The sequence below is a fragment of the Siphateles boraxobius genome, unplaced genomic scaffold (genome assembly GCF_051911475.1).
Source record: "Siphateles boraxobius isolate OS27281-9 unplaced genomic scaffold, OSU_SipBor_1 22, whole genome shotgun sequence".
Lineage (NCBI taxonomy): Eukaryota > Metazoa > Chordata > Actinopteri > Cypriniformes > Leuciscidae > Siphateles > Siphateles boraxobius.
The window spans coordinates 5,184,002-5,208,954 of NW_027508833.1; the positions used below are offsets into that span (position 1 = coordinate 5,184,002).

Below are 24,953 nucleotides of genomic sequence, written 5' to 3' on the forward strand. Positions count from 1 at the left end.
TTCTTTCACACTTTTATTGATGGACAGTGTTACATTGTGTTACAAAGAAATTATTTGCTCCAAGTGAGAATGTTAGTGTGAAATTGAACACAGTATTGCCTATGTTGTTTTCAATAAAAAAAAATGTGCACAAAGAAAGCAATCCACTTTTTTCATGTTGATAAGAGCATTAAAATGAGAAAAAATAATGAACAAAGAGAAATCAAGAGAAATTTAGAATAGATAAAAATGTGCGATTAATCGCGAGTTAACTATGACATTAATGCGATTAAATATTTTAATCGTTTGACAGCACTAAGTATATATATACATTTCGGACACATTTCGGACACATTTCTAACCGGCATACATTAAGCGCTGATCACCGGTGATCGGTTCTGCGAAGATTTTGCTCATCTCAAACAAGCCTAATGTTATAGAGCTCAAAGAACCACAGACAGGGGAAAACGGGAATGGAATTTTTGTAAGTTCTCAAATAGGCGGGGTTTAGTAGCCCAGACGTTCTCTAATTGGTCAGGTGTAGGGTCTAAAAAATATTTCGTCGATTTTATGTATATATTTCATATTTATATTTGACTTGTGCTTTAAAATCGAGCCCCTATTAACACATCTCATTGTCATACCTAAAGTGTAAATTAGTGTCCAGACAGCTACTGAAATAGCCTACCATATCAACGGTGACGGCTCTGGTCTGTACCAACCTGTTCCCTTTCTCAACGACACTGAGGATGGACCAATCACGGCCGTTTGTGATTAATGTGCACAAAATATATCTGCACAGATAGATTAGGCAGGTTCCCGTTTGTATGCCAGATATCAGTCGCTTTAAGGTACAATTTAAACCTTGGGATTTAAATATTTAAAGAAAGACAAAACCAATTTATATTTAAATGCGTCTGAATCATTTTTTTTACAGTCTATGGTCTGAATGGAGGATTCGGCTGTCTGAGCCATCATGCGCCCCCTTGCAGGGATATTTGTGCACCATAATAACATTTAATAGTATGAGCGTTTGTCGCCCATTAGAAAGAACACACACCTCTAGCCCTGTCAAATAACTTCCTCTTCATGTGGCGGAATAATGGAGGTGAATGTTGTTTCAATTGAACTTGAGAGGTAAGCATTTCTGCAGCATTGAAATTATGGCCATGTTTGCACGTAATGTGATCAAAAGCACGTTGTTAAAATTGTGAGCGATATATGTCTTTATCATCATTGTTGTCATTATACAAGGGTGTAACTTTGCTTTGAAAAGTGTGTGTGTGTGGGGGGGCACAACATGGGGGAATTTGTTTTTCGATTTGAATCCCATACATTTAGGGACTATGGTGATACAAAATCCAGGTCCCAGGAAATAATTAAGTTGATTATAATGATAAATTCTGCCAAAATAAAAGTAGGCTACTAAACCAAGAATAACAAAAAGATTTCTTACTTTTTTTATTGTTTAATAGGGGCCAATTGCCAAGACTTGAGAGAATCATTTTATAAAGTCAAAAATGTTCACCATTAATGTTTTGTGTGTAAATAAAATTGAAATTATGTGAGACCCAATTTCCACTGTAATGTAAAAACAACATAAAAACTGTATATTTTAAATAATTGTTTAATAGCATGAATGAAGGCCAGTATCACTGATATTATAGCTACTGTTGTCTCGATGAAAATGACCGTTCCCTCCAAATTTGAAACATTCATTAGGCTTAAAAAATATAACAACTTTTAATTTAAATTAACTTTAAACAATCCTCACATGAACCCATAATAAATGTTATATTTACCTGTGCCCTTCCTGACTAACAGGTACGGAATATACAGAAATTTAATAAGGTTATCAAATAGTCTGCACTGCATAAATTATAAATTAAATATAGAAAAATCCTTATTAAACCTACAAACATTCTTTAGACAAGATCAGTGAGTAATTTTCTCTGTTCCCCTTTGTTCTTTGGTTAACTTTACTGATAGACAGTATTGGCTGCTGTCCCTTTAAGATCTGTCGCTGATGACAGGATCTTACTTTTCATTTTCTCATTTACTCTTGACTTTCATTTAAGATTTTATTTAACTCGTTTAAGACTGTTCTTGTGTGGACACAATTGATAAAACGGACATTTTGGCGTGCGTGTTATTATTCAAGCGCGAAAGAGAACTGGATTCTGGCGCGCTGTCTGTGGATCCTGACGCACACGACGCACAGACAGCGCGCAAGAATCCAGTTCACTTGATCCAGAACTCCAGTTCACCAGTTCAGTGCCAACGCGCGCGTCCGCGTCCCATTCCAGGTAGCGCCCACATAGTCCACACTCTAAAAATAGCTCACTGAAAGTTCTAATGAGCCGGTATCGCGCTTATTTAACATGTCCCCCCTGTCCCCATAGGAAATTAAGCCCGTGAGGACATGTAGCATATGCTTGCAGACTACTTGCAATTATTACAGTATTAAGAAAAATTAGACCAGAACCAATTGAACTGTACTTAGTTATTATGACCATAACATTACACTACATTACAGTGGCGTTCCGGGTGATGCGTTTAAAGAGAAGTTTAAGAAAAACCATGACATTACATTCTACAGGTAAGTATTATTATTGTTGTTATTATATTAATAATATATAGATGCCATTATTTAGGAAATAAGTCTCTTTATTTCTTTAATGAAATAAATTGAATAAGTTTTGAATTTGTTTGACCTTTGACCTCTACAATAGGCGACAGAGAGATAAAGCAGTGTCTCAGTACTTTGCCTCCTTGGAGACTTTATTGCTCACAGATAGAGGAGCCAGTCTGGAGCTCTGTGAGCGGGACTCTCAGGTGGACTGCCACAGCTTTTTCATAGAGCTCATTTTTTCACTGTTGTCTAGGGCAGGGGTTTGTCAAAATATGTTAACAATAAGTTGAATGCATTTACTTAATTTGATATCACTTTTTTTATTCTACTTTCTAAAGACTTGGCCGTAATGATGTATTAAAGGGATAGTTCACCCAAAAATGAAAATGTAGTCATTATTTACTCACCTTCATGTCATTCCAAACCCGTAAGACTTTCATTCATCTTCGGAACACAAATGAAGATCTTTTTTTTTAAATCTGAGAGCTTTCTGTCCCTCCACTGACAGCTATGCAACTACCAATGTGACACTTGATCAGCGAACATAAACAGAAGCTCAACCGAACCTGCTTGAATGCGTGAGAACAAACCTCATTGGTTCTTGCAGAAGCTCAAACGTGCTGCGTAACACGTGAATGAACCTCATTGGTTCTCGCACGTGAAGCAAACATGCTTGAGCTTCCGTTTACCACAACTGATGTGTGAGCTGATGTGTGAATGTTTATATGTGAATAAAATCCTAAATTCACTCTGTTCGTCATATAAAGCAAGCGTCTCATTCGGAAATTTGGACTAAGCTGCTCAAATGGATTCGTTTTGCGATCTCTTTAACTTTTTGAAGCGTCAAAGTGGTAGTTGCATAGCTGTCAATGGAGGGACAGAAAGCTCTCGGGCTAATGGGGTTGGAATGACATGAAGGTGAGTAAATGATGACAGAATTTTCATTTTTGGGTGAACTAACCCTTTAAAGGTTTAGTTCACTTTTTAATTTTTTTTGCAAATGACAGTTTCAGTGCAGCTTCAAATGGCTTTAAACGACACCAGACAATGCATAAGGGTCTTATCTTGCGAAACGATCGGTCATTTAAAAAATAAATAAAGAATTTTAAGTTTTATAAGCACAAATGCTCGCCTTTGTTAGAAGAATCGGAGGATCCAAGTGCAAAGGCAAGTTCTTGCAATAGTCTTTAATGAAGAAATAACATTGGCAGTCTGTCGAGCAATGTCACAGAACTGGAATGAACTCAAATAGAATAGTATAAAGATGGTCAGCAAAACACAGAAGATTCCTGTCTTAGTAGTAGAGAACAGAGCTGGATATTCACGTGGCAGTAACACAGTCCTTGTAGTGGCCTCAAAGACGCAGAGAGAAGACCTCCAGCAGCAGGATGACAGGCAGAGAAAGCACACAAGACGAGCACAACTCCTCTAGACTAGACAAGACAATGAAAGGTAATTCTTCATCGAGACAACATATCACACAGGCAAGACTCACGTACACACGAAATAATCCGACAAAGAACAAGGGGAACAAACGCTAGAAGTAGAGAGAAGGTAATGAGAACAAAGTGAGAACAGGTGTAACAGAGAAGCCGCGCGAGCGCTAATTACAATAATGAACAGGTGGGAAAAGACAGGCAGGGCCAAAGCGAGAGAGAGAGAGAGAGAGAGAGAGAGAGAGAGAACAAACCCAGCTCATGACAGTACCCCTCCCTCAACGAGCGCCTCCAGGCGCTCCCGAGGAAGGAGACTGACGAGAACGGTAGAAATCGTCGATGAGCGAGCGGTCCAGGACGTCCCGGGCCGGGATCCACCGCCTCTCCTCAGGACCGTACCCCTCCCAATCTACCAAAAACTGGTGGCCCCGCCCCCGAGGACGAACATCAAGCAGCCTTCGTACCCTGTAAATGGAAGACCCCTCTTCAAGGGGAGGAGGGGGAAGGGTGGGACGGGTGGGAGTGCGAATGACTGGCTTGATACAAGATACATGAAATACGGGATGTACCCGACGTAACTGGCGAGACAATCTGAGCTTAACAGCTACCGGGCTGAGAACTTTAACAATACAAAAAGGCCCAATGAAACGGGGCATGAGTTTGCGGGAACTAACCTTAAGTGGCAAGTTCTGAGTGGAAAGCCACACTTTCTGACCACAAACGTATCTGGGAGCCCTAACCCGGCGTCGATTAGCGGCCCGTCGTGTACGCGCTCTGGTACGACACAAAGCAGATCTCACCCTCCTCCAGGTGCGTCTACACCTCTGAATGAACGCTTGCACTGAAGGCACGGAGGACTCGGTCTCCTGGGAAGTGAATAACGGGGGCTGGTAACCGAGGCAAGCGTGGAATGGGGATAATCCCGTGGCGGACGACGGTAGCGAATTGTGAGCGTACTCAGCCCAGGAAAGTTGGTCGCACCAGGAAGCAGGACACTGAGAAGTCAGACTACGCAACATGCGACCAAGAATCTGGTTGGTACGCTCAGCTTGCCCATTGGTCTGGGGATGGAACCCTGACGACAGACTGGGGGATGCCCCAATCAGTCGACAGAACTCCCCCCAGAACTGGGAGGCAAACTGAGGCCCCCTATCCGAAACAACGTCTGACGGAAGCCCATGGATCTTAAAAACGTGATCAACCATCGCTTGTGTAGTTTCTCTAGCGGACGGTAACTTGGGAAGCGGAATAAAATGAGCCGCCTTAGAAAATCGATCTACGACTGTCAAAATTACCGTGTTCCCCGCAGACGGCGGAAGACCCGTTACAAAGTCTAGAGCAATGTGCGACCACGGACGAGAAGGAATAGGAAGTGGTCTAAGGAAACCCGCGGGCGGAGAGTTACTCGACTTAGTCTGGGCGCAGACAGGACATGAAGCAACAAAACGACGAATGTCGCGCTCTCTAGTAGGCCACCAAAATCTTTGGCGAATGATGGCCAGCGTGCCCCTTACCCCGGGATGGACGGCTAATTTGGAGGAATGACCCCACCGTAGAACGGCAGAGCGAGCGGCTTCGGGAACAAACAATGCTCCCTCAGGAGCTCGAGGTGATCTCGTGATGTGCGAAAGAACTCCCTTCACAGTCTGCTCGACTCCCCAGACGGCAGCCCCGACCACACAATGGTGTGGTAGGATACCCTCCTTGGAGGAAGCCCCCTCAGACGAGCCGAACTGACGTGAGAGAGCATCAGGCTTACCATTCTTTGAGCCGGGTCGGTAGGAGATGGAGAACTCGAACCGACCAAAGAATAGCGCCCAGTGAGCTTGTCGAGCGTTCAACCTCTTAGCAGAACGAATGTACTCTAAATTACGATGATCGGTCCAAACAATGAAGGGAACACTGGCCCCCTCCAACCAGTGGCGCCACTCCCCCAGTTACCGACATCATAATTGCGCTCCGCGGGAGTGAGGCGACGTGAAAAAAAGGCACATGGATGAACCTTGTCATCCCACGAGGAGCGTTGGGAAAGTATAGCCCCCACCCCTACGTCAGAAGCATCGACCTCGACGATGAACTGTCTTGTGGGATCTGGAGTAATTAAAATGGGAGCGAAGGTGAACAACCTCTTGAGGTGATCGAATGCGTTCTGGGGCACCTCAGACCAGGTAAAATGAGACCTGATCGAGGAGAGTGCTGTTAGCAGGGCGGCAACCTGGCTAAAATTTCGGATAAACCGACGGTAGAAATTAGCAAACCCCAAAAAACGTTGGAGTGCAATGCGAGAGTCCGGAACGGGCCATTCTATGAACGCACGAACCTTGTCGGGGTCCATGCTGATGCCCTCTGCCGATACCTGGGAAGTGAATAACGGGGGCTGGTAACCGAGGCAAGCGTGGAATGGGGATAATCCCGTGGCGGACGACGGTAGCGAATTGTGAGCGTACTCAGCCCAGGAAAGTTGGTCGCACCAGGAAGCAGGACACTGAGAAGTCAGACTACGCAACATGCGACCAAGAATCTGGTTGGTACGCTCAGCTTGCCCATTGGTCTGGGGATGGAACCCTGACGACAGACTGGGGGATGCCCCAATCAGTCGACAGAACTCCCCCCAGAACTGGGAGGCAAACTGAGGCCCCCTATCCGAAACAACGTCTGACGGAAGCCCATGGATCTTAAAAACGTGATCAACCATCGCTTGTGTAGTTTCTCTAGCGGACGGTAACTTGGGAAGCGGAATAAAATGAGCCGCCTTAGAAAATCGATCTACGACTGTCAAAATTACCGTGTTCCCCGCAGACGGCGGAAGACCCGTTACAAAGTCTAGAGCAATGTGCGACCACGGACGAGAAGGAATAGGAAGTGGTCTAAGGAAACCCGCGGGCGGAGAGTTACTCGACTTAGTCTGGGCGCAGACAGGACATGAAGCAACAAAACGACGAATGTCGCGCTCTCTAGTAGGCCACCAAAATCTTTGGCGAATGATGGCCAGCGTGCCCCTTACCCCGGGATGGACGGCTAATTTGGAGGAATGACCCCACCGTAGAACGGCAGAGCGAGCGGCTTCGGGAACAAACAATGCTCCCTCAGGAGCTCGAGGTGATCTCGTGATGTGCGAAAGAACTCCCTTCACAGTCTGCTCGACTCCCCAGACGGCAGCCCCGACCACACAATGGTGTGGTAGGATACCCTCCTTGGAGGAAGCCCCCTCAGACGAGCCGAACTGACGTGAGAGAGCATCAGGCTTACCATTCTTTGAGCCGGGTCGGTAGGAGATGGAGAACTCGAACCGACCAAAGAATAGCGCCCAGTGAGCTTGTCGAGCGTTCAACCTCTTAGCAGAACGAATGTACTCTAAATTACGATGATCGGTCCAAACAATGAAGGGAACACTGGCCCCCTCCAACCAGTGGCGCCACTCCCCCAGTTACCGACATCATAATTGCGCTCCGCGGGAGTGAGGCGACGTGAAAAAAAGGCACATGGATGAACCTTGTCATCCCACGAGGAGCGTTGGGAAAGTATAGCCCCCACCCCTACGTCAGAAGCATCGACCTCGACGATGAACTGTCTTGTGGGATCTGGAGTAATTAAAATGGGAGCGAAGGTGAACAACCTCTTGAGGTGATCGAATGCGTTCTGGGGCACCTCAGACCAGGTAAAATGAGACCTGATCGAGGAGAGTGCTGTTAGCAGGGCGGCAACCTGGCTAAAATTTCGGATAAACCGACGGTAGAAATTAGCAAACCCCAAAAAACGTTGGAGTGCAATGCGAGAGTCCGGAACGGGCCATTCTATGAACGCACGAACCTTGTCGGGGTCCATGCTGATGCCCTCTGCCGATACAACAGAACCGAGGAAAGTTACCGATCGAGAGTGGAACATGCACTTCTCAGCTTTAACAAAAAGGCGATTCTCAAGCAAACGTTGCAGTACGCGACGCACATGTTGACGGTGCACCTGGAGAGAGGGTGAAAAAATTAAAATATCGTCCAGATAAACAAACACAAATACGTTAATCATGTCCCGCAGGACATCATTAACCAAGGCTTGAAACACGGCGGGAGCGTTGACCAGACCGAACGGTAAAACACGGTATTCAAAGTGCCCAACCGGCGTATTGAACGCAGTCTTCCACTCGTCTCCCTCCTTTATACGCACAAGATGGTACGCGTTGCGCAGATCCAACTTCGTGAAGATCTTTGCGCCCTGCAAGATCTCGAAGGCTGACGACATAAGGGGCAACGGATACCGATTCTTGACCGTTATGTCGTTCAGCCCCCGATAATCTATGCAGGGACGCAAAGAGCCATCCTTCTTAACGAAGAAGAACCCCGCCCCGGCGGGAGAGGAGGACGGGACAATGATCCCAGTGTTGAGAGACTCAGTGAGATACTTCTCAAGAGCCTCACGTTCGGGCGCAGAGAGGGAATATAGCCTTCCGCGAGGTGGCATAGTGCCCGGAAGGAGATCGATACTGCAATCGTACGGTCGATGAGGAGGCAGAGATGTGGCCCGGGAACGGCTGAACACCGCTCGCAGATCGAGGTATTCCTCCGGAACTCCAGACAAATCACCAGGCTCATCCTGAAACACAGAGACAGAAGAGACAGCAGGAACAGCAGACACCAAACAATTAACATGACAAGCAAGACTCCAAGAAAGAATAGTGCCCTTGTCCCAGTTAATCTGCGGGTTATGTTGGGTAAGCCACGGATGGCCTAAAACAATCGGGGTAAAAGGGGACTGAAAAATATAAAACGAAATTGTCTCTTGATGATTCCCTGAGACTGTAAGACTCACCGGAATGGTGACATGGAGAACAGTAGAAAGCACCCTGCCGTCCAGGGCAAAGACAGTAGTAGTGTCCTTTAAGTCCACTAGTGGGATGTAATTCTCGCGAGCCCATTTCTCGTCGATGAAATTCCCCTCCGCTCCAGAGTCGATGAGCGCCGAGCAAGAGACGGAAGAACCGGCCCAACGAAGAACAGCAGGAAAGGTGGAACGAGTCTTGGGCGGTGAGGAGAGGACAGTTGTGCTCGCCAGTACTCCCCGGTCTACTGGCGAGCTCTGGCTTTTAACTGACACGAAGAGGCAAAGTGGCCAGCCGCACCACAATACAGACAGAGGCGATTCTGAATACGTCGCTGCCGTTCAGTAGGAGAGAGGCGAATGCCACCCAGCTGCATGGGTTCGGGCTCAGGTCTGAGAGCAGATGAATCAAAGGCTGGAGGCGGGGCCTCTCGCTGTCTGGAAAAGGAACCTCGGACGCGCCGCCGCTGCTCAAAGCACTTGTCCAGGCGAATAGCTAGCTCCACTAACGGATCAAGCTGAGCCGGCGATTCACGAGCATAAATCTCCTCCCTTAGTTCGATGTTAAGTCCCTCCAGGAAGCGAGCAACTAACGCAGGTTCGTTCCACTCACAGGTGGTGGCCAGAGTCCGGAACTCGATGGCGAAATCTGCAACAGATCTCTCCCCCTGGTGCAGCACAGCAAGAAGGCGCGAGGCTTCGCGTCCGTACACAGAACGATCAAAGATCTTGATCATCTCCTCCTTGAACAAATCGTAGCAACCACAGCAGGAAGCCTGTGCCTCCCAAGCGGCCGTTCCCCAATCGCGTGCACGCCCAGTCAGCAAAGAGACCACATAGGCGATCCGAGCGCGATCCTCCGCATAAGTCTGAGGCTGGAGAGAAAAAACCACCTCGCATTGTGTTAAAAATGCTCTACATTCAGTGGGCTCACCCGCGTAGCAAGGAGGATTATTTATTCTCGGTTCAGGGGAATGAAGACGATTCTGTGATGACGACGACTCATGACGAAGATGGAGAAGTTGGGTAGATAAATCAGACACTTGAGCCGCTAAACTCTCCACAACGTGTCTGGAGGCAGACAACTCCTCCTCATGTCTACCGAGCATGGCCCCCTGCAACTCGACCGCCGAACGGAAAGGGTCTTCCTTCGCTGGATCCATTCTGGTCGGATTATTCTGTTAGAAGAATCGGAGGATCCAAGTGCAAAGGCAAGTTCTTGCAATAGTCTTTAATGAAGAAATAACATAGGCAGTCTGTCGAGCAATGTCACAGAACTGGAATGAACTCAAATAGAATAGTATAAAGATGGTCAGCAAAACACAGAAGATTCCTGTCTTAGTAGTAGAGAGCAGAGCTGGATATTCACGTGGCAGTAACACAGTCCTTGTAGTGGCCTCAAAGACGCAGAGAGAAGACCTCCAGCAGCAGGATGACAGGCAGAGAAAGCACACAAGACGAGCACAACTCCTCTAGACTAGACAAGACAATGAAAGGTAATTCTTCATCGAGACAACATATCACACAGGCAAGACTCACGTACACACGAAATAATCCGACAAAGAACAAGGGGAACAAACGCTAGAAGTAGAGAGAAGGTAATGAGAACAAAGTGAGAACAGGTGTAACAGAGAAGCAGCGCGAGCGCTAATTACAATAATGAACAGGTGGGAAAAGACAGGCAGGGCCAAAGCGAGAGAGAGAGAGAGAACAAACCCAGCTCATGACAGCCTTGCTCTGTTCTGTGATGCACGTTCGAGACTCTCCTGTTCGAACTCGTTCATTCAACCATAGCATTCAACGAACGAAATGACTCGAAAAAAGATTTGTTAATTTTGAATGAGTTCGAACAGGAGAGTCTCGAACGTGCATCACAGAACAGAGCAAGGCGAGCATTTGTGCTTATAAAACTTAAACTTTTTTATTTATTTTTGAAATGACCGATCGTTTCGCAAGATAAGACCCTTATGCATCGTCTGGTGTCGTTTAAAGCCATTTGAAGTTGCACTGAAACTGTCATTTGGACCTTGAACCGTATGGTACCCCATGAACTCAATTATATGGAGAAAAATCCTAGAATGTTTTCATCAAAAACCCTAATTTCTTTTCGACTGAAGAAAGAAAGACATGGACATCTTGGATGACATGGGGTTGAGTAAATTATCAGCAAACATTTTTTAAAAAGTGAACTAATTCTTTAAGACCACATTTTGCTTTTTTATTATAAAGTAATAAATATATTTTTTGGAATGGCTCATCAAGGTTGCATTTATTTGGTCAAAATGCAGTTATATTGTGAGATATTATTACAATTTAAATAACTTTTATCATTTGTAATATATTTTCATATGTAATTTATTCCTGCGATGCAAATCTGAATTTTCAGCATCATTACTTCAGTGTCACATGATCCTTCAGAAATCATTCTAATATGCTGACTTGATGCTCAAGAAACAATTCTTGTCACAGATGAACATGAGCACAGTTGAAAAATACACAGTTGTGCTGCTTAATACTTTTGTGGAAACCGTAATTCCTTTTTATCAGGATTCCTTGAATAAAAAATAAAAAAAATGTTAAATTAAAAATGTCTTTACTGTTACTTTTGACCAATTTAATGTGTACTTGCTGAATAAAAAAAAAAATAAATTCAAATTATGTAGTTTAAAGGATGTAAAGTTTGGAAGTATTCAAAGATGCAAAATATCAAATAACTTTATCAAAACTATTTCTACATCTTCCAGAATCGGCTGAGTCTTCAAATACGGGCAACCCAAAATGGAACGGTCAGAGTTTCTATTGATGAGCTTCAGCCAGTGAAACAACGCTACCACGTTTCAGACGTTCTGGTTGGAGAGATGAGATATGAGCCGTAAGCCATCAACTTCACAGCTTCACTCCTTGATCTGCTACTGCCAGTTCTTCATAGTTATGTCTTTGACAGGCTGAGAGTTCATTCGAAGAGAGAGGACTGTGTATGTCTAACTTGGGGTCTGGGACAGTACCAGTTGCTGGTTTCCTTTTCACCTTTCAAACTAGAGATTTCCTGTGATGGCGAGGAGATTGTCACACTTAACCCAGAAAACAAACTCTACTTTGAGACTCTGCAAGATCCAACTAGGTATGAGGAATATTTTTTGAGGACTGTTGTTTTATACTCCCATAAAAACCTCAAAAACCTTTTGGTGATAGCTAATGTTGGGTTTTCCCATTTAACTCAATTTAAATTTCTTACAGGTCATCTTCAAATTCATGTCAGGTGAGATTATAGGCTTTAATGTGGAAATGTATGATTGAGAGAACTTACTTGTTTGACAAATCATGTTCTTCCATCTCAAAGGGAGATGAAAATCAATGCGGGCTGTGGAAGGAAACTTTCAGACAGTTTGAGGACATCAAGGCAAACGGTAAACTGGCATAACATACAGAATACAACTCCATTGTTCATTTCATCAACTCCATTGAAACTTGTATTATTATAATACAATATGGTTGATTGTATTACTAATGATGTATACATAGGGTTAGGGATTTAAACAAACCCTAGAAGCCTGTTCACACCAATGCCAATAACTATAACGATGTCTACAAAGTAATGACACAGAGGAACGATTTAATTTGAATCACTTTCAGAACAATTTTTCCCAGCTGATGAACAACATTGACAGCCAATCAGAACCCACCTGACTTTATAGAGCATGCGTGTTTAAAGAAGCAGAAGAACTGCAATGTGCACTTCCAATGAGCAGAATGTTATCGGCCCTTGCTTGGTGTTGAGTGGACGCCAGTATTGTAATTGTTATAATTATCCTTCTTGGTATAAACGGGCCTTAACGGTGTGGTCACATTTATCATTATTTGGCTAAATTTTGCCATCAAAACCCAGTAAGTTTAAATAGAATCCATGTCTTTGGGAATTTTGTGAGAGGTCAAAAAAAAAGTGACAAATAATTTACTCACCCTTAAGTTGTTCCAAACAAACGTATGAGTTTCTTTCTTCTGTTGAACACAAAAGAAGACATTTTGACTTCTTGAATTTTGTAATTTTTTTCCTACTATTGAAGTCAACTGCTACCTTCAACTGTCTGGTTACCCACATTCTTCAAAATATTTTCTTTTGTGTTCAGCAGAAGAGAGAAATTGATACATAGTTTTACATGAGCAAGCACCAGCCACATTCTCTAGTTATTTTATAACATATCATTGCTGATGTCTTAAATTCAGGTCCTAGTTCGGTGGGTATGGACTTAAGTCTCCATGGGTTCAACCATACATATGGTCTTCCTGAACATGCTGATACCCTAGTGTTGAAGGACACAAGGTAGTGCACTTCATAAAATATCTCAGAGTTTGCTTTCTATAACTGATGTGGTTGAGACACTATCCGTACCTATAGAAGACAAATTGAACAGAATAGACTCTTGCCTAATATGATGTAGCAGTCAAACCCCAACACTTGTTTTACTTCACAGTGTCTCTGAGGCGTATCGGCTGTACAACTTGGATGTGTTTGGCTATGACATCAATAGCAGGTTGGGTCTTTACGGTTCTGTCCCGGTCCTGATAGCTCACAAGCCAGAGAGGACGGCTGGAGTGTTCTGGCTGAACGCGTCTGAGACTCTGGTTGATGTCAAGTACAGTTCAGAACCAAATGAGGTGTAGTTCTATTATTCAATCGACCGTTTGGAACAATTGCAATAGTGTTTGGTGTCACTAGGGGCCAGAAATGACACACTGCAAGTTGAAATGATTTTCAGATAATAGTTGACCTAGTTAACAAAAAATATATTTTAAGAACGTTTTGCTAACATTCCCATTAAATTATGAAGACGTTATTTCTGAATGTTCTCTGAACGTTTAAAACATCCAGTTTTTAAAATGCTTTAAAAATATTTTTCTTGTTTATACGAATGTTAAAGGGAAAGACACCCAAAAATGAAAATTGTGTCATCATTTACTCACCCTCAAATTGTTCCAAACCAGTATGAGTTTCTTTCTTCTGCTGAACACAAATGAAGATATTTTGAAGAATGTCAGTAACCAAACATACGGTGGCCGAGAGGTGCAAAACAAATCACAATTATAAAAGAAAATAACATTTCAGAAAACACAACGACAATTCAGAAAACAAAATAACAATTCAGAAAACACAATAACAATTCAGAAAACACAATAACAATTCAGAAAACACAATAACAATTCAGAAAACACAATAACAATTCAGAAAAAACATTGACAATTCAGAAAACAAAATAACAATTCAGAAAACACAACGACATTTCAAGGAAAACGGAAAAGGTTTGAGAATGGCAAACTTGTCGCTGATTGGACGAGACGGATTTAAGAAATTTGTGATCAACTTTGTTTTGCTAAATGGGAAAATGGAAGACATTAAACATTACTTTGAAGAAGGACAATCATATGCCGTGATTGTGGACATGCTGGAGAAATCGCAAGCTCTAGATTCTCTAGAGCTCAGAGTTTTTAACTAATTTGCGGGAGCCACTATCAATATGCGGGGAACTTCCGGGAGACTTGGGATGTCTGCATATCACTCCATGGGACCGAACTATCTTTGGCATGTTGATGGGTGCGATAAACTTAAGCCATTTGAGCACAAGCTCATTTTAATGTCGTGGAATATGAATGTCCTTCTTCAAAGTAATGTTTAATGTGTGTGTCCCATTTTGATCACAAATTTCTTACTTCCTGTAAAGTTTGATTGACAGGTGTCTCGTCCAATCAGCGACAAGTTTGCCATTCTCAAAATGTACCTACCTTTTCCGTTTTCTATGAAATGTCGTTTTGTTTTCTGAATTGTTATTGTGTTTTCTGAATTATTTTGTTTTCTGAATTGTCGTTGTGTATTCTGACTTACTTTGTTTTTATAATTGTGATTTGTTTTGCACCTCTCGGCCACCGTACCATAGTATGGAGAAAAAAAATACTATGGAAGTCAATGGCTATCGTCAACTGTTTGGTTACTGACATTCTTCAAAATATCTCCTTTTGTGCTCAGCAGAAGAAAGTAATTCATACTGGTTCAAAACAACGTGAGGGTGAGTAAACGATGACAGAATTTTCATTTTTGGGTGAACTATCCCTTTAAGGGAACATTCCTTTATAGTTTTGCAAACATTATGGGAACGTTTCTTTTGAATGATCTTTGAACGTTCTGAAACGTAGTAACATTAGATAAACTTTGAGAGAACCTTGCCAGAACAATTATAGCCAACGTTCTAAAAACACTCCCTGTTCGCTGGAGAATAGTCTAAATCAATAAAATAGGAGAAACATGTTTTTTTAGATGTGTATTGTTTCAGTTGATTATTTTTGTTGTCTGAACAGAATGAGGATGAACCACCTCAGACTGATGTTAGATGGATATCAGAGAGCGGCACAATCGACTGCTTCATTTTGCTGGGACCCACAGCTGCCCAGGTGTTCTCTCAGTACGCTCAACTCACAGGTACAGACTATTCCCCAAATATTGTCAATGGTGGTTTAACAAAAATGTACATTTAGGACTTTTGTAGGTTTTTCATTGACATTGATTTTTTTTCTATGACACCGGAGACTTCGCACATTCAAGTTACAAATGTCCGCTCCTGCTCTTATATTTACATTACATTTACATTTATTCATTTAGCAGACGCTTTTACCCAAAGCGACTTACAAATGAGAACTATAGAAACAGTTAAACTAACAGTCAGACAACAATATGCAAGTGCTATGACCCTTCTCAGTTTAATCTAACACAGTATGTAATTAAAAAAGAAAAAAATATATATATAAATAATACAAAATTAAGTATTACTGGATCAAGTGCTGCCGAAAAAGATGCGTCTTCAGCCGTTTCTTGAAATTGGCTGCGAACTGGTTGAGTTAGGCAGATCATTTCACCATATTAAAAAGAAGGTCACTTTAAATGTATACAGAAGCTTCTTTAGTATTTCTCTGCCGACAGGCTATCAGGCTCTTCCTCCACTCTTCTCTTTGGGCTATCACCAATGCCGCTGGAACTACAAGGACGAGGCAGATGTGAAAGCTGTGGATGCTGGATTCGACTCCCACTGTATTCCGTATGATGTCATATGGTTGGACATAGAGCACACAAATGGGAAGCGCTATTTCACCTGGGACTCTAAGCTTTTTCCAAACCCAGCAGAACTACAGCGTCACCTCCAGAAGAAGAACAGGAAGGTATAGTAATGGGCTTCTAAAGTTAAAAGGTATCATGTTTTTTTATGTTTATTATTTGCCTCTTTAGTTGGTTGTTATTAGTGACCCGCACATCAAGATTGATCCTGATTGGTCGTTATACTGTGAAGCTAAAGACGGAGGCCATTTTGTGAAGAATAGAGAAGGCACTGTTTATAAAGGAACATGTTGGCCAGGTAAGATCCAGCATACATGAAAATGAAAATCATACAGAAAAATGTCTCAAGACTGTTGTACCTGCAGTAACTGTTAAAAGTCAAAACCGATCAAAAATCCTACCATCCATTGATTCCAGTTTGTTCTCTAATCTCTCCATAATTCTTCATTAGTGATCACTATTACTAGGCTAATGATTAAAGGAAATAGTTCACCTGAAAATGAAAATCAGTGTTATTTTATTAATATTGATTTATTATTCTATTGTAGTATTTAACATTTTTATTTAATATTATTTATTTTGAATTGGCTATTATTTTCGTATTTTAATTTTAGTTTAAGCTTTAGTTATTGTATGTGCTTTTGTCAAATGTATTAGATTTTGGAATTAAAAATAGGAATGAAACAGTTAGCAAAAAACTGGATTCTCAGGATCAAAAAACATGAACGGACCAACTAACTAAACTTGACCAATACCAAACAAAGATAGACTGAAAACAAGCACAATATATACACGGGAAAAAACAAACAACAAAACAAGCAACAGGTGTAAAACATAAACAATCAATGCGATAACTAGAAGAAAAAAAGGGGGGGGGAATGACACACAGGTAAACTCGGCAAAAACCAAAACTTAAACACAGACAAAACCCTGACATTTATATTAACTTCAGTTTTAGGGTATACGTTTACACAACAAATATGTACTAAAAACATACGTTATGAAAATCATGTCATATGTGTATTTTAATTTATTTCAGCTTTATTTCAATTAATGGTTAAAACATCATAATAGTTTAAACAACACTGAAAATTCCTTCATCATTTACTCAGCCTCATATCGTTTGACTTTCTGTCTTCTGTGGAATCCAAAAGAAGATATTTTGAAAAATGTTGGTAATTAAACGTTTTGGTTACCATTGATTTCCATTGTAAGGAGAAAAAAAATATCGGATTGTATGTTCCACAGAAGAAAGAAAATGACATGAGACATGAGTGAGTAAAGGATGACAACATCTTTATTTTTGGATGAACTATCCCTTCAATAATAGACTTATTTACATTGAGATCTTGTTTTTCTTCAAATTTAGCACTCACATTTCAAGAAAATGTCAAAATCAATGAATTACTGTTCCATCAGGTGAATCCAGTTATTTGGACTTCAGTAGCTCAAAGACAAGATCATGGTATGCCAGACAGTTCTCTCTAAGCAAATATGAAGTGAGTTTTAATTTTTGGTCACTATTAAGGTTTTATCTAATTTATCTATTGCTTGCTGAAATGTACTGAGCACTATTTGAGGTGGTTCCATTGCATCTTTTGATCTAAAAAATCAATTCATTGTCTTCATTGTCTGTTTGCTCTTTATCCACTCTTCCATTAGGGCTCAACAGAATCTTTGTTTGTGTGGAACGACATGAATGAACCTTCTGTCTTTAACGGGCCAGAGCAGACGATGCCGAAAGATGCAGTGCACTTCGGAGGATGGGAACATAGGGAACTACACAACTTATATGGCTTCTATCAGGTAAGCTCAGTCAAAACATGCTTGTAATATAGAAATAGATTATGGTTATATTGTATTTCCCCCCATTCACAGCATATGGCTACATTTGAGGGCTTATTAACCCGCTCAGATGGCACAGAAAGGCCGTTTATCCTTTCACGTTCCTTCTTTGCTGGGTCTCAAAGATTAGGTAACTTCAAAATCAGATGACATACACTATGCCCTTTGTGTTGCTGGAAACAAACAACACCTCCCATAGCAACACTGAACTGTTTATGTCACAGGTGCCATATGGACTGGGGACAATGTTGCTACTTGGGAGTACTTGAAGATTTCAATACCCATGCTGCTGTCACTGAGTTTGACAGGAATACAGTTTTGTGGAGGTTAGACTAATAAAGTGACAGTTATTTTTAATGTCATATTCATTTTAATATATTATATTTTCACCTACAAAGTAAAGTTGAATGTAATATTAATGTTGGTAAATATGTAATACATATACTATATACTCAGGGCCTAAAACTAACTTTTTGCCACACCTGCCAATGGCCATGAAACTGTTTTTGCAAAAACAGGCAGTTATGACACCAAAATTGTAGATACCTGTGCATTTTCAATTTCAATTTCAATTTTCAGGTACACAAATTGAATGAAGTAGGCTGATCAAATGTAAAATAACACTGCATATTCTACACTGTACAAATTAAACATAGATTTTAAAGTTACAAAAGTTATTCAGGCAAGAGCAGTGCGTGTTTTTTAACATTAAAACGCAGAGAGCATCAGGTATTTTAGGCTGCTGTCACTTTATGTGGATTTGTCCATTTGAAGCTCGATTAAGTATTCACACGCTGTCAGAGACACGGCTTTCTGGGCGTGCGCTTCGGATGTTTAAACTTCCTACACAGCGTGTGAGTAATGAATTGAGTTCCCTTACCCATCGTCTTGAGCTTATATATTTAAATTGTAAAGGCTTAAACTTTCATGACGATGCAGCGCTGGTCCGTCAACTGTCCGTTCGTGTTCGTTCACGTTCATGTTCTCACAACATTGTATTGTTAGAATTCATAAAAACTTCGCCAACTGGCGATTGACCGTTTCATATACTTTTATTTCATATACTAATTTTAGGCCCTGAATACACCACTTTTCAAAAGTTTGGGTATAACTTGGGTATAAACGATTTCTATTTAAAATAAATGCTCTTTGAAATTTCTATTCATTAAAAAATCCTGATAAAAAGTATCATGGTTTCCACAGAAATATTAAGCCGCACAACTGTTTTTAACATTGATAATAATAATAAATGTTTCTTGAGCGCCAAATCAGCATATTAGAATGATTTCTGAAGGATCATGTGATCATGTTGAAAATTCAGCTTTGACATCACAGGAATAAAGTACATTTTAAAATGTATTGCAATTGAAATTAGTTCCTTTAAATTGTAATACTATTTCACAATATTACTGTTTTACTGTATATTTGGTCAAACTTTTGCACGATAGTGTATGTTCATGCTGAACTGGGTGTAAAATGACCATCACTTATGGAATATGGTCTGGTATGTGTGTGTGTGTGTGTGTGTGTGTGTGTGTGTGTGTGTGTGTGTGTGTGTGTGTGTGTGTGTGTGTGTGTGTGTGTGTGTGTGTGTGTGTGTGTGTGTGTGTGTGTGTGTGTGTGTGTGTGTGTGTGTGTGTGTGTGTGTGTGTGTGTGTGTGTGTAGCTGATGTAGGGGGATTTGTGCAGGATCCAGACCCTGAGCTCCTGGTCCGCTGGTATCAAGCAGGGGCTCTTCAGCCATTTTTCAGAGGACACTCTGCTATAGTGACCAAGCGTCGTGAGCCCTGGCTGTTTGGGGTCGAGGTCACCTCTGCAATCCGCTCCGCTGTTCAGGACAGATACTGTCTCCTGCCGTACTGGTACACTCTGTTCCACCAAGCACACATGTCAGCCCTGCCTCCCATCAGGTACTGCATTTCAAACTGCAGCACAACCTTATTTACTATGGCTTATATGCATGCTGATACAGAAGAGTTTTCTCTGTCTGTTCCCCTACAGACCTCTTTGGGTAGAGTTTCCCAGCGATTCAAGCACGTTTGCTGTGGAGAACCAGTACATGATTGGTAAACATGACAAGATCTGCTGAGTAATACTGCTAATTAGTCACTATAAGTGTGGAATATGGAGGAAAAAAATAGATATCGTGGCCACAAATTAAGAATTTGTTCTCATTACTTTTGTCGTTGGCCACATTTTATTAATTTGTTCCCTCGTTTTAGTCAAATTCTGGCCACGTTTAGCAATTTGTTTTAATTCAGTTAAATTGTGATCACAAATGAGAGAACATATTAGTAGTACAACGTGGCCAAGATTTAACTAAAATGAGTGAATGAATAAATATTCTTAATTTGTGGCCACTACATTTTTTTGACATGCAAGGAAAACAACTTTCCAAAGCATACATTCCCAAGCGTAATATACTTTTTACTCGACTAAATTCTACAAAGTCAATCAACACATTTTAAGACGCGATTGCAATGTCCGATTTGTTAGCGATTTCTTCGTGAGCTGATTGTTTTCAATGAACCTGTTGAAACTGTTCACAAATCTCACTGAATGATTCATTCACAAGTCATCGGACTGATCCGACTGCAGTGATTCATTCAGATTGAGTCTCAGGTTAGCAATTCACTGAGATATCTGACTCAAAAATCAAGTAACATGAGATCCCCGGAGCTCGAGCTTGTGCTGGATTTTAGGTATGTATTATTGTATTAAAAAAATCACATTTAGGTCATAAATGTCAGTCATTTAGCTGTTTAAGCCTGCTTGAATGTGGACATGTCAATATTTGCGTATAGGTCGCAAATATATGTACAGTACTCAAGTACTTCTACTCTAGAAGTGCTATATCTTTTCCTCTTGACTTGTGTACTTCATCCACCATTGGACACTATAAATGATATATATATATATATATGAGATATTTTTAAAACATAGCAGTCCAATATCAGATACCATTCTAACTAATGGACATTTTTCAGGTAGTGCTCTCCTTGTGTGTCCTGTGACAGATCCTGGGGTCACAGAGGTCAGGGTTTTGCTCCCAGGGTCTGATGAGGTAAGCCTAATTCCCAAATGAATTGTACTGAAGGTTAAAGTGTGTTCATAAGAGATGTTTTGTGTGTTTGAAAGCTGTGGTATGACACAAACACATCAGAAGTGCACAAGGGTGCCAGAACTCTGGATCTGCCAGTGACTCTGAACACTGTGAGTGACTCACATTACATCTCTGATACAGCAGTCTACTGAATATAGCAGTCATACAGAGTTATTTACGGTATACCCTGTGTGTTAGGTGCCCGTGTTCCAGCGTGGCGGGACAGTGGTGCCCAGGAGAGCAGGTTCTGGGTCCTGTACAGCAGACTTACAGCAGCATCCAATCACTCTCACTGTGGCACTGGACACTAAGGTGACCACATGACAATAAAACAGAAAGTACTGGGTGGTACCAGAGTACAGGTCAGGGATGGAATCAGATGCTAATATCATAATGTACATGTATCACAGTTTCCACAAACAATATTAAGCAGCACAACTGTTTTCCACATTGATGAAAATGTTCCTTCAGCAGCAAATCGGCATATTATAATGATTTCTGAAGGATCATGTGACACTGAGTAATGATGCTGAAAATGTAGCTAAAGTAAGTACAGGTACCTGTAATAACAAGGACACAATAAAGCTGAGTATGTACCAACTTTGTGCTTATATCGCCCACTCCAAGACTTAATATTACTATGGTACCGTTTGATTTTCATATTTATGTTCTACAGTATTTACATGGTACTCTAAAGCAACGTTTTCCAAAGCATTTGGGAATGCAATGTACACTAGGTTCTGTTTATTTACATTCACATCATTTGCAGCATTTTTTTGGATTGAAGTTTACAGCATTTCACCAGTATTTGCAATGTTAGAAGCTTAAGGGTTTGAAGTTTGGAAGTTAAGAATTTAAAGTGTGCCTATTATGCTTTTTCAAATTGTATCTTTTATGCAGTGGGTAATATAGCTGTTGATGAAGTGCATGATGAAGTATATTATGAGAAAAAATTTTTTTTTTGCCTTGGATGCACATAAACCTGTTGTAGGAGACCGCTAAAACAATTAGGAACCTTTAAAATAGCATAATCACTTTAAGACATTAGAGTTGTTACACAGAGAGTTGTTAAAATAAAATAATTGTTATAATTGTCATCAAATAATAATTGTTTTCTTTGTAGTACAATTGTGATTTACAACAGTAATATATTTTGCCTTCATTTTTTATTATTAGTGTTATTAAATGAATAATAATTATTATTATTATTATTATTATTTATTTTAAAATATTTTCAAATAAAAAAATGTGACCATTAACCATCATCAGAAAACCGTTAATATGCGAATGCATTTTTAATTTATTGAAATATTATCTTAAAATCTTAAGAGGTACTTCAAGTAAATATTTTCGGATGACAAAAAAGTTTTGGAACCCCTGCTCTAAAGTATTTACAATTATACATGTCCAGAAAACATAGTTTTGCAAGTGAACATATCCAAAGAAATATGGTTGTACATGGTTGTTTTTGTTAGTGCCTCATGGTTAAATCTTTGAGGAGCCCAACATTAAACACGATTTGAACACACACACACACACACAATAATAGACCGCATTGATTTGGATTATATGTTTTGAATTACAGGGCAATGCTGATGGATCTGTTTATCTGGATGACGGTCACTCTTTTAGTTACAGAGACCTGATGCAGTTCTGCCTGCGCCGGTTTAGCATGCGGGTTGGCAGGCTTGTTAGCAGGTAATGGCTCAACATCACTTTTCATTTTCCTTTATATTTTAGGGATGGTCTTATATTTAAAAGTTTGATCTGTTTACAAGAAATTTGAAATGTAAACAGTTAGAACATATATACCATTGTGTGTGTTCAGAAAGCTCAATTCGCCGTTCTCCTTGTGCCATGTGTTTTCAGCCGTGCTGATGATAAAGGCTCGTTTGTCTCCGATGACAAAGTGGAATCAGTGGTCATTCTTGGTCTGAATAGTTTGAAAAGAAAACCCAAGCTCAAGTCAGGTGTGTAGACAGCAAAAGTTTTCTTTTTGGAATACTTCATATATGTGACCCTGGATCACAAAACCCGTCTTAAGTAGCACGGGTATATTTGTGGGAATAGCCAACAATACATTGTATGGGTACATTGTATTGTATTATCAATTTTTCCTTTTATTATCAATACATTGTATTATCAATTTTTCTTTTATGCCAAAAATCATTAGGATATTAAGTAAAGATCATGTTCCTTGAAGATATTTCGTAAATTTCCTACCGTAAATGTATAAAACGTTTATATTTGTGAGTGAATGCAGCACAATCGCGAACATAATTAGACAACTTTAAAGGCGATTTTCTCAATGTTTCGATTTTTTTGCACCCTCAGATTCTATAATTTCAAATAGTTGTATCTCGGCCAAATATTGTCCTATCTCAACAAACCATACATCAATGAAAAGCTTATTTATTCAGCTTTCATGTGATGTATAAATCTAAATTTCAATGACCCATAAGACTGTTTTTTTCATCCAGGGTCACATATAAATGATGTGGTATTAAATATAAACCAGAGCGTTGTACATGTAGTATAAACCTTCTGTTTCCTGTTTAAGGTGCGGCGAAGACACCAGTCATGTATGAGTTCGACGTAAAACGAGGTGTATTAACTTTAACTGGCTTGGGCCTAGAAATACACAAAGACTGGGAAATAATAATATAGTGGATGGTATTTTTCAAATGTCCCGGATTGAATTATTTTATTTTATTTTTACAATTTTAATTTGGGTATTTTTCATATGCTGTTGCATGCCTTAAAAAGTGTCAGCAGCTTATAATTGCAATAAACATTATAATTTGGTTAATTAAATCAGCAATTATTATGCAGTTTAATATTAAAGATTCCCTCCATAATGATTGTCAAGAAATGAGTTTGTTTTAATGTGAATTACTAGTTGTTTTCCTTCGCCACACTTACCTAATACTGTAGATTTGACATGATGGAGGTGAAATTTGTTTTCAAAAGAAAAAAATTGCAACAACATCTTAATTTCTAAATAAAGAATTCTGAAAGAGCAAAGTAATTTTGTTTTTTATGATCCATGTAAAGTACCATTCAAAAGGTTGTGGTCAGTAAGATTATTTTATTTAAGAAATTGATTTTTTTTATTTAGTAAGGATCCATTTAATTGATCAAATGTGGCAGTAAATACATTTATGTTACAAAATATTTCTATTTCACATAAATGCTTTTCTTTTAAAACGTTCTATTCATCAAAGAATCCTAAGAAATTGAATCATGATTTCCAAAAATAAATGAATAATATTAAAAGAAATGTTTCTTGAGTACAAAATCAGCATATTAGAATGAATTTCTGACGGATCATGTGACACCGAAGACTGAAGTAATGATGCTGTAAATTCCGAAATTACATTCTAAAACCTATTAAAATAGAAAACCGTTATTTTAAACTGTAATAATATATCACAATATGATTGGTGCAGCAAAAGAGACCTCTTTCAAAAATATTAGTAAAAGTCTTACCGACCCCAAACTTTTGAATGCAATTGAACACAACTGAACATTCAACAATTTTGGTTACAGTAGATGGTCGATGATTATCCACACAAATGAGGCGTTGATAAAGTGATATAATATAGAGAGTTTGTTAAGTTAGGTCAAGCCTGTGGTTATGCTGAGAGTGCTTAATGCTGAACTCTATTGAGGACAGGTTTAAAATCTGTGAATGCCTTCTGCTGAGGCAGGCCATCTCACTGGCCTCTCTTTGCAGGACCGCTTTCCTTTGTGTCGCCCTACAATGGCGGCACGAGAGCGCAACCGTCGCCCAAAACTCATTGTTCTTCAGCCAATGGAAGCAGCCCAAAGAGAAGACTGTAGCATTTTGTGTATGCATGTGTATGTATGCAGGTGTGTTTGTGTGTATGTGTTTGTGCACGTAAAAGGAGTGTGTTCACGCGTTGTTTTTTTCTTCTAACCCTGGTTTCTACTCCCTGACCGCATGAAAGGTGCGCGCATCATTTAGCAGGAGAGCCAATCAGACGTCAGCTGTTTGAATTTATGCCAGGGATTTTTGGCTTGCAA

The 24,953-nt window shown here is 40.4% G+C and overlaps 2 protein-coding genes across 3 annotated transcripts in view; one reads left to right on the forward strand and one right to left on the reverse strand.

The window, feature by feature from the left end:
* Positions 1–24,953, reverse strand: part of aldh6a1 (aldehyde dehydrogenase 6 family, member A1) — a 132,541-nt gene that overhangs the window by 91,070 nt on the left and 16,518 nt on the right. The window lies entirely within an intron of this gene.
* On the forward strand, positions 1,025–23,930 carry ganc (glucosidase, alpha; neutral C). 2 transcript variants are annotated; one of them, XM_077238457.1, is made up of 24 exons: positions 1,025–1,116; positions 2,516–2,578; positions 2,712–2,814; positions 11,604–11,731; positions 11,804–11,980; positions 12,097–12,118; positions 12,200–12,266; positions 13,084–13,180; positions 13,332–13,515; positions 15,208–15,328; positions 15,827–16,062; positions 16,130–16,256; positions 17,378–17,457; positions 17,621–17,764; positions 17,837–17,933; positions 18,028–18,129; positions 19,470–19,713; positions 19,805–19,869; positions 20,791–20,867; positions 20,942–21,016; positions 21,105–21,218; positions 22,492–22,604; positions 22,776–22,876; positions 23,467–23,930. In XM_077238457.1, the coding sequence occupies exons 1-24, from the start codon at positions 1,082–1,084 to the stop codon at positions 23,571–23,573; spliced, it is 2,679 nt and encodes an 892-aa protein (XP_077094572.1). In that variant the 5' UTR covers positions 1,025–1,081; the 3' UTR covers positions 23,574–23,930. The 2 variants fall into 2 exon arrangements, with proteins under 2 accessions (XP_077094572.1, XP_077094573.1); XM_077238458.1 differs by having other exon boundaries at positions 22,776–22,893; positions 23,369–23,468.

Bases quoted from the DNA above. Each gene is read 5' to 3' on its own strand.
- ganc (XM_077238457.1), top strand. From the start codon at position 1,082: ATGGAGGTGAATGTTGTTTCAATTGAACTTGAGAG. The intron at 12,267-13,083 runs GTAAACTGGCAT...TCTTAAATTCAG, and splicing joins TGAGGACATCAAGGCAAACG to GTCCTAGTTCGGTGGGTATG. The intron at 19,870-20,790 runs GTAAACATGACA...GACATTTTTCAG, and splicing joins GGAGAACCAGTACATGATTG to GTAGTGCTCTCCTTGTGTGT.